Below are 10,702 nucleotides of genomic sequence, written 5' to 3'. Positions count from 1 at the left end.
TAAATTCCGACCTAAAAGTGACCTTTTTAACGGAACTGCTGAATATCTGTACCAGGTTTCAAACACTTATATTTCCGAAAAACAAGCCGTTTTATCTTCTTGTTGAGCACTTCTCTGGTCCCGGCGTCTCTTGCGGATTCACTTCAGCACGCCGCGCCCCCGACTCCCTGAGATCGGATTTCAGTTGTTTTCAACTTTCTTGAAAATTATCAGCGCCACATATGCTGCTAAGTATCACGTATGTTTAACAGACTGCACATCAAACATAATCAAACACATAAAATAATACGTTTTATGATACGAATTATATTTTGTTGCATATCATAAATATATGACAAGTAAAATGCTTATAGAATTGTCTCATCTGTATTGATTAAAAATGACCAGTTAGGGCTCTTACAGGGTGTGCTCAGTTTCCATTCCTAGTCTGTATTTACATTTGCTTGTCAGCAGAATGTTGCTTTTATTGGTCTTGCGTAATAAACAGCCTCGCTGACGGTAACCCCGAGGTCCACAGAAGTGCAGTAATTTCTTGTCTCCTTGGTGATAACAAATGTTTGACTGTAATGGGGTTGATGCATCTTAAAAGGCAACTCGATACTACCCAGTTCAATGGACATCACTCACATAACGCAACTACTGCGGGCGAAGCTACTCTGCCCGCGCTTATTTCATTAGGAAGAGAAGATTCACCTTTTAAAGTGACAGGGATATGGAAAGATAAGGCGCCTACAGAAATCAGCGAGGTAGTTGGCAAACCCTTCATACAAAATGAGGGCATTACAACACATAGGAATTATGACATTTTACTTTGAATCATAACAGTCTATTTCCTTTAACTAACTGGGGACAAATAAATTAACAAACACAATAGCTGCACAATGAATAATAACGTAATAACTACAGAGGGAAAAAATGTTTCGTAAGCGCCTGCCGCGTAATTGTCACGCCCGTCAGACAAATCATTTAAAATTCGGTATTGTGCAAAGGCCGCTTAGAATGAATGTTCTCTGCATAAAGTCTGTTTGCGCACGGAGAAACAAACAGCGCTGATGAAGTCATTGTCAGCATGCGCTGTATTGATGACAAGGACAGTCACCTGAGTCATTATACTTATCTGCCGTGTTGGTCTTAAAAGTCTTGTATTAGCAGATAATGCTTTTTAAAGTTCACTTTATTTTATATAACTTCTTTGCACTTTTGAAAAGAAGTCCCGTTGCTTACGAGTTTTTATGTATCACGTAAGTCATTATTATTGCGTTATTGCCCTGTATCAGGAACAAATTCACCACGCGTCTCATCTTAACGTCACAACACTTATTCACTGAAGGAGCGTGCGCAATGAGGACAATATTCGGTCAATTTAAAGCAAAGTCCATTCAAGTGGAAAGCAAAATATCAGACACTTTGAAAAATTCAATTTATGATATCAGTAATTGATAATTGACTACTGCTTAAATCTCCGTGCTAATAAATGGTTTTCTTTTAAGAACTCCGCAGAAACACTTCACTCAACGTGAAGCCCACTCTCTGTTGGTTGGGAGGTTATATTGTTGTATGTTGTATTAGAAGCAGAGAACTACATCTGCAAAAGAAAAAACGCAATCCGTTTTCACACTACCCTCTTGTGGTTTCTTTTGGGTACTACAATTTTAAATTGAACGTGTAAATATCAAAATTGTAGGTTTGAAAGCTACCGTTTCAAGAACCATTATTACCAAACAAGTGCAGCCCATTTTTTGATTCCGATGCGATAGCCACCTTCACTGTCAGTTCTTAACGTCATGTTTACCGATTTTCTACATTTTCATTTTTACATCTTTTTAAAAATTGTTTTTGTTTTTGCATCACACATCAAAATATATGTAGTTTTTGTCGCAATAAATGATACACTTCTTATATAATTTTGTTTTATTATTTTTTCAGTTATTTACACACGTCTTTAAGTTAAATCATTTTAGTAAAATCGTCATAACTGTACACCACAATCCGGTATGGATAGGATTATGAATGGATGAAGTCACTGTGTTTATATACACAGTATTGCCGTATGTAACGTTACCTCATTATCTCATAACCATCTCCAGGACCGTAGAGACGGAGCGAGCTAGGGAAAACGTGCCCCTCCCAATATTTAATTTGCCTTTATTAATCCCCCACCCCTAATAAGCAGACCGCTGTATTTAAATTAAGTTGTGTCTCCCCAATTTTAAACTCTCTCCTCCGCATGCATTGACTATCTGTTTTTCTGAGACGAAATTATATAACCAAATATATCCTGTATTTCATTGTAAAGTGTTAAGTTGTCCAAGTAAAATGGCGTTGCAAGAACAGTCCGGGGGGGAGGGGGGGGGGTGGGTGGGGGATGGGGTTGTGGGGTGTCCTTTAAACTCTCTTTAAACTCTCTGCAGATATGTATTAATCGGACTCTGATTAAATTTCAGTCATATCACGAATTCAATGTTATCGACGCACAGAAAAGTGTGCAAATAATTAGAAGGAGCAAAAAAAAATAACGGAAGCAACGTTAAAAAGTGTAATATGAACATATGCACGTTATTAATATTGATGCTTTTTGTATTCATTCTATAGGCCAATGGACGTACGTCCTTGCTCAAACTAGATATTTTCGTTATGTCTAAATGTGTTTTTCATCACAAACTACATTAAACAGAATATTATTTATCATATTTCCTGAATTTGACTAGTTTTGTTTTTTAACTTCCTGTGAAATCAAAAACGCAATTACATAATAACAAACAGCTTCACGTGTATCTCGGCGAATTAAAAAAATCCAGTTTTTAATTTTAGTACTTAGTTTAAATATATATTTTAATATGTTTGTCTATATAATTATTCAAGTTTTACTAGATTAAATTACATTCTTGTGATTTGTGATTGCATTGAATTTCTTTGAACTGAAATGAATTTCTTCCTGTCATTCCAATTCCAATTTAGCATCCTGTGGGGTGTGGCCATTTGAATTAAAATTCCAGTTCAGAAATGAAATGGAGCACAATTAATACATTTCAAATTTTGCACAACCCCCGATACACAGTTTCGACGGGGTTGACAACTCATCGGATTTCTTCTGTAAGTCCTTAATTAGTTAACACTGCTAAAAATAAACATCGCTAGTTACATTCATTCTGTGATTTCCTTGCGGGCACAATCAGGATGATTCAAGTAAACTATGAGAGAACTGCTTTCGGCAAGATGGAAGTAGCGTGTCAAGATCATCTGGGAAAGAGAAGCAGTGTTGCGACAGGCAGCCGAAGCCGCGTAGGCAGGAGGGAAGCCCTGTTTCTCCTCGTGGCTTACCGGCAGCTTCAGGATTTTTTTTCTAGCGTAGCTTTCAAGAAAAGTCCAAGAAACCGTTGAAACTGCAAACACAGCATACGTGTTTTTGGACAAAAATATATAGCAAAAAGGGGAAAAATGGTAAGCCAACTTAATTCAGAGCGAAATCCCAGCGCAAAATATAGCAAGACTATACACGTCAAGACTTAGTTTTGTTTTTATTTTTTAAAGTTAATGTGATTTTGCACTGCATCAGGTTAAATTCACAACAATGCATCAATATAGACCTATTATAATATTCAGAAATGCAATCTAAACTATTTTATTTGAACCAGAGTGTACCCTGTCACTGTAATTGCACAGTACTGCAATTAGTATAGCCTTAAAACGCGCAAATGATAGCACCAGCGCTTTTTATACCCTGCAACTTGGCTCATTTTTTACGTCCACGCGAAGCACTGCACTGTTATCCCTCTGTCAAGTCTGCCGTGTTTTTTATGTTGTATTATGAAAGACTGTTTATATTTTCAGCACCTGCAGCTGCAACTAAATTTCCCCTCGTGGGATAATAAACTTGACTTGTTCTTCGGGGAAGTTGTTTTTCCCATGCTACATTTTGAGTTTGATTCTTTTGTATTTGCTTCGACGTAGTATAAGCAGATCAGTGTCACGTCATTCCCTAAGTCCGCGCTGCCTCTCCACTCCGTACCTGAAAACTACACGTTAAATGGGCTTCACCGAAAGTTCCCCTGTGAAACCGTTACATAATTGACCGAGACTTGTACAGAATTTAGTCATTACGAAACACGAGCTTCGAACAAGAAAAACCACAAAGTATGTTTTTTCACATTTATATCATTCTTTAAAACACAGTTGTATACAATCATTACTATCGGACTGCAGTGAAAGTATTCAGAACATATATTATTCATTTATATGCACTGAATAAAGTAGTCTATATTTTCATCTACGATACGAGTGCGCATCACAATATGAATATTAATGTGAACAATTTTTAAATCAATATTTTAAAATGTAATGGGGAAAACGGTCATTGTTGCACGGTAATAATTCGGCCCCGGGCGCCCCACAGTAGGGGTCCTACGGCAGAATTTATCCACAGGACCCCTCCGCCCGGCCGACAGATTTTACCAAGTGCCCCATTTCGTAACAGATTATCAAGCAAAACTCACAACAATTTACTGCCCCACCCTCAGTTTTTACCCACACTCAGAAAAGAAGGGTAGCCTACGTAGTCTGCGTGAACGGGGGAGGTTTAAAAAATAAAAGGGACTTATTTGACTTAAATAACAACGCAGAAAATAAACAGCATCACGAGTGTCAAAACAAGGGAGAATGTTAATGATAGGGTTAGGGTACATTTCAAAGGTACATTTACCTACAGCTAGGGTACAATTGGCAGACTCTTGGGGGAACAGCTCCTGTTACAAGTAATTGCTTCAAAGGTACAAATTGTTAACACACAATATTTCTTTTATCTAATGTAATAAATTTGATTGCATTGATATTATTGCTATACTTCAGTTTTCATTGTGCCCTTAAAACAATTGTTTTCGATTCGATTTAAATGGTATTTCTAAGAAATGTAGTTGTTTCTGTTGCTCTGCTAGCGGCATTGCTGTATAGAAAACCAAGAGAGAGCCGCTATTTTGCTTCTTGTGAACGGTAGAATTTTGGCATGCTGGAAAAGTTAAAGGTAGGGGCAATTCGAGGGTTTAACCAGAAGTGTTGCCACTTTGCCAGTCTTAAGAAATACCGGACGTCATTCCACCGTGGCCACGACGATTAAAAATAAACGGAGCGTGGAGGGGTCCCATACACATAGGCATAATTATCAAATCGTGTACAAAAAAATGTACTAAGTGTGTATGAAAATATGGGACAAATCGCTAAATCGATTTCTAAAGATATTTTTTTCAGGGGGGCTGAAACAAAAAAATAAGCGGCTTCTGATTCGAAGCGAGCTTCCCAAATGACGTAGGTACGCCCAACCACCCTGACTATGGTAACCCCCTAATCCATGTCTGGGGCACACTGTGGGTACTTCAGCTTTTACTAACTACTTTCAAAGTGAAAGGCTCCTGTGCTCGGATAAATAGTTCAGCTCTTCTTGTGCTTTGACTGGTTTGTTTCCTTGACTGTTTCATATTAACATTAGTGACACATGCATGATTATAGGAGACTGACCAATCAGCACACAGCAAGAACTCAGTGTTTAAGTAAAATTTTGGTCCTTTTCATTGAAGTGGTAGTTTAGAAACCCTGTGGCAGCTCATATAGTGTCCCCCTGACATGGTGCACAATCACCCCAACTGTGTCCATTTTGTCTTGTCACACCATCATCGCGATTAACTTGCGTTGCGTGAGCAGGAATTTCACGAGGTCATTCCCTAGTCCGTCACAATATCCATCTCACAAGACTATTAGGGGGTCTTTTCAACATGTATATTTTTAAACAATATTTTTACGAAAAAAATTACAAAAATAAAGGGACAAAAATTGTAACAAACATCGTGACAACCGACCCAGTAATATATGCATGTTTGTTAATCACTTTTTGCTGAATTAAGTAATAAAGACAGCTTATTTTTACCAAAGACTAAAATCAATCGGTCTTTTAACTGCTCTATTACTGTGTTGATGCTATAGGTCTATACACACGACGAAAACCCTAAACCTCCCCCGCGACTTTCGATTTCATCAGTATTATTAGAAATAAGTCTCCTCCCCCCACAAAGGGGGGATTTCAAAAAATAAATTTGAAGAAGAAAAAAAGCCACAGACATAGCACACATATAAGAGCTCAGCGATGAAGAACATAAATTCAAGAGATCGACAGCCGACGTCTTGAAAGGTATGGCACACAGCTGCTTTCATGGCTGAAACAATTTACCAGATAATATGGAGCTGATGGTTTACGCAGGGACGTAGCTTTGGTCTGGTTGGTTGGGGGGGTGTTAATTGAGCTCTCCACTTATTTAGGGGGAGACATGATTATTGGAGGAGGAGGGTTGTATTAGCTTGTTAATTATTGGGGGGTTACAACCGCCCCTTTCCCCCCGTAATTTACACCCATGGTTTTAAGACGTAAAATATTTTTGGAATTGGGGTATCTGCCTGCGGTAGTCCAGTGGAGGCATTTAATAAATCACGGATTTAGATATTAGATTATTATTGAACGATCATAAAATAAATGGAGATATTATGAACTATGTTATCAATTTTAATCTTATAATAAAATAAACTGATAGTATTGTTCAATAACATATCATACTGCTGCACCTAAATTTGGGTATAGGCTGTTTCCTGGACTGCATGTCTGAAAAAAGTGTATTAGTATGAATTGTTCTGTTGGCACCGCTGATCGAAGTAGTAGTTACCTGTTATGCATCCTTTTCAATGCAGTTCATCCTACAAATCGTTTTAAACATTCTTGTGGTAATATGTCAAAATAAATCTATTTGTTGTGCAGTAAAAACAATTATTAAACCAAGTTTTGACCGGAATTTTAGTTTTGGGTTCGTTGTTACGGACCAGTATAACGGGAGTGAGCAGTAAGTCAGACTCGTTCGCGGTGGGTGCTGGACTCTGCCAGGGGACGGAGGGCGTCCGGTTCGGGGGCCTCGGGATCTGTGGTTTTGGCAGATGATGTGGTCCTGTTGGCGTCATCGGGCGGTGACCTGCGGCGTACACTGGGGCGGTTTGCGGAGAGTGAAGCGACCGGGGTGAGGATCAGGACCTCCAAGTCTCAGGTCATGGTTCTCAACTTGTATAGAAATTGTACCTTTTAAGGTACAGAAATGTACTCTGAGAAACATCCCCAAACAGCATTAATGTAAATCAATGGTACAAAAATGTTCCTTATAGTCTATTTCTGTACCATATAAGGTACATTTGCCTACAGCTATAGGGTACAATTGGCAGACCGTTGAGGGTACAGCCCCAGTGACAGCTAAGATACAAATTGGTATTATTTTTTCTGACAGTGTACTGTTCTGTCGTGGTAAACAGGGAGCTGAGCCGGAAGGCGAAGCTTTCGATTTACCGGTCCATGTACGTTCCTACCCTCACCTGTGGTCAGCGGCTTCCTGACTGAAAGAATGAGACTGTGGATACAAGCGGCCGAAATGAGCTTCCTCTGCAGGGTGTCTGGGCTCAGCCTTTGAGGAGCTCGGACATTCGGGAGGAGCTCAAAGTAGAGCCGCTGCTGCTCCGAGTCAAAAGGAGCCAGCTGAGGTGGTTCGGGCTTCTATCTAGGATCCCTCCTGGGCTGCTCCCTGGGAGGAGGACCGGGAGGAGGCCCTGGGGCAGACCCAGGACACGCTGGAGAGATTATATGTCTTTGGCCTGGGAACACCTCGGTGGAGCTGGAGGAGGTGGCTGGGGAGAGGGAGGTGTGGGCCTCCCTGCTTAGACTCCTGCTAAGCTGCTGCTCCGAGTCAAAAGGAGCCAGCTGAGGTGGTTCGGGCTTCTATCTAGGATCCGAGGACACGCTGGAGAGATTATATGTCTTTGGCCTGGGAACACCTCGGTGGAGCTGGAGGAGGTGGCTGGGGAGAGGGAGGTGTGGGCCTCCCTGCTTAGACTCCTGCCCCCGTGACCCGGCCCAGGATAAGCGGTGGAAAATGAATGAAAGGATGAAAGAATGAATGAATAAACATTATCGATTTCATTTTAGACTGCGGTCCAGTCTCAGCCATCCAAAGATGATCGTCGGCTGCCGATCACCGTTACCGATGCTACTTTTATTACTCCCCCTGTGTTGCACTGAACCAAACTACCACCAGAGGGCGCACAGTTCCTCGAACTCCGTTCGCCTCGCAAGGAGGATACTCACGCGCGTCCGCGCTCTGCTGTTGCAATACGTAAGGCTCGCCTGGCACGAGCATGCTGTTGCGTGCACGATCAGAGAGTGCACCTATAGCCTCATCAAACAGCTCAGAATTTTGTGCAAACCACACGAACAGACGCCATTAAAAAAAATAAATATTTGACCCCAGTTTTAAACTCCCTAAGTTAACCTATGTGTAAAATTTTCTTTTACAGAAATTAGAGGAATTGGGAGACTCAGAATTTGAGGACCGAAGCCTCTCTTTGCAGGACTTGCCATCCTTGAAAACAGACTATTTCCACTGGCTGCATATGCAGGTACTGTGGATGATAATCACATCACCATTACTAAGGACACTAAATGGATCGTCGGAGTACTGGGTGAAGTTAAAGTTAGTGGCTGTTGACTGTGGAAAAACTAACACATACTTTTGTTTCAAGTAGAATAGATTACTGTAATGCATTCCTGTCTGGTCTGCCTAAGAAATGTACACCGGGCGCAGAATGCTGTGGACAGAGTATTAATACTCACAGGATCACATCGCACCTACTCTTACTACTAAGAAATGTACACCGGGTCCAGAATGCTGTGGACAGAGTATTAATACTCACAGGATCACATCACACCTACTCTTACATCCCTGCACTGGCTTCTAGGGATGATTTTAAAGTCCTCCTGCTAATTTTTAAACATTATTTGCTTCGCTTTATCTCAGTGACATGATTGTAAGGTATGTCCCAGGCAGATCTCTCAGGTCATCCGAGATAAATTTACTTATTATTCCTAAAATGCGGCTGAGGAGGGAGGAGGCAGCTTTTAGTCACTATGGTCCCAAACTCTGGGAAACTACCCCGGAAAACCTGAGAGCTACTGAATGTCTTAGTGCTTTAAAACTAGGCTGAAAATGCATCTTTTCACCGCTGTGTTTAATAACCTATTACAATCAGTTATTATATTCACTTATTCTATGCACATACTTTATTTCTTTTGTGCTTCTTTTATTTTCCCGTCTTTCTTTTTTCTACTTCTTTTATAAGGTCTGTAAAACACTTGTAATCCTTGTGGTTAATGCAGTGCTGTATAAAGACTGATTGATTGTTGGTGGTGTGCAGGACTCGGAACGACTCAGGGGCGCTGTGCAGGGTCTGAAGGTCTTTTGGCATCACCTGGACCTGAAGAGGCAGCAGCTCAAGCAGGAATGCAGGGGCCGGCCGGGCAGGCTGACTCGCTCCATGCAGAAGGTGCAGCTGGACATGCGGGACCTCATCTACCTCACTAAGAAACAGGTACCACCACAAGTCTTCTTGTCCCAGTTCGCTTGGCTGTAGGGTTTCCTGTAAATGACTGATTCCTCCTAAATCAGTCGACATTATTCCCAGTAAAAAGTGGCAAACCTATTGAAAAATGAGTCATACAGCCCATACCTGCACCTTTACCAAACGTGCTGACACAGTGAGCAGCTGTTTGGACTAAGGTCCCCAAGAGAAAGTAATTCAGAAAACGCCGGCCCATCTTGCAGCCAAGGGTTGCGGCAGTCAGCAGAGCTGCTGATTTATGTGGGTACAGAGAACCCCAAAGAGGTTCCTGGGTCGCTGAGAAGTGGAGGAACCCCCTGCCCCATTGGCGCAGCTAACCATGCTGGCATCGCAGACGACTCTAAGCTCCACAGAATGCTCATGGGACTGGGCAGGGATTAGAAGTGCCTCGGTCTCATGGTTTAAGGCATGATGCTGACCTCCATCCCTCCATCCCTCCATCCCCGTGTGCTATTGCAGGTTTTCACTGTAATTTATCTTTGCTAACTGATGCCATCATTTGGTGGTGATTCACGTTCACATTCTGGGCGTAAATGAATCCTCACCCTTAAGGGTTGTAGATGTAAAGTAAGGGATTGAAATGAGATTTAAAGTCTACAGTCCCAAGCAGGAAAAATAAGACATAATCTGATAGTTAATCTGACTCCCCTAATCACTAATCCCTGCAGCTAATCCAGGTAAGCCATGCAGATAGCTCCCTATCCAACCACGAGCCGCCGATGGAGGCCCCGCTGACGGAGGCCCCGCCTCCGACACCTTCCTTCTGGGCACGACTGGCCTGGCACAAGCGTCTGGAGGGCTATGTGGTTCTGCGCGACCTGGAGCGCTACCTCCGAAGGCTGGTTCGGGACTTCATGCTGCTGAAGGCAAGACGGAGCAGCTAGCAAGGGGGGCCGCAGCAGTGGACGGCCCCCTCCCAGGGTGGAGAAAAGCACAAGCGATGGCCCCACGCAGCCCCCACTCACTGTCGTGCTCATCCCAGCCACGTGTCACTTTCGTTTTTTGTTTTGATCAACTGCCTTAACTTTTTGAATTTTCCAGGCCGTTGACAGGACATTTCAGAGACTTTCCAGTTACAAAAAAAAGTGTGAAAACGTGCAACTCCTCAGCTAGACTTAGAAACACCCTTTTCTTCATCTTCCTGTTCTTATTTATAGATTTTTATTTATTTATTTATTTTGGAAAAAGACACTTTGCATATGTGAATCAGAGTTGACTAATGACGAGAAAATAA

At 41.7% G+C, this 10,702-nt stretch overlaps 1 protein-coding gene across 1 annotated transcript; it reads left to right on the top strand.

Moving 5' to 3' along the window:
* Positions 1–8,057: 8,057 nt before the first annotated feature.
* On the top strand, positions 8,058–10,686 carry LOC140579192 (uncharacterized). The gene is made up of 4 exons (XM_072701587.1): positions 8,058–8,186; positions 8,368–8,469; positions 9,265–9,438; positions 10,137–10,686. Exons 1-4 carry the CDS (start codon positions 8,058–8,060, stop codon positions 10,350–10,352), a joined length of 621 nt encoding a protein of 206 aa, XP_072557688.1. The 3' UTR covers positions 10,353–10,686.
* The last annotated feature ends 16 nt before the right edge of the window (positions 10,687–10,702 follow it).

This window comes from Paramormyrops kingsleyae, chromosome 17, assembly GCF_048594095.1.
Source record: "Paramormyrops kingsleyae isolate MSU_618 chromosome 17, PKINGS_0.4, whole genome shotgun sequence".
Lineage (NCBI taxonomy): Eukaryota > Metazoa > Chordata > Actinopteri > Osteoglossiformes > Mormyridae > Paramormyrops > Paramormyrops kingsleyae.
The sequence above is the reverse complement of the archived record's forward strand: the minus strand, read 5'-3'. Positions and strand labels throughout refer to the sequence as shown.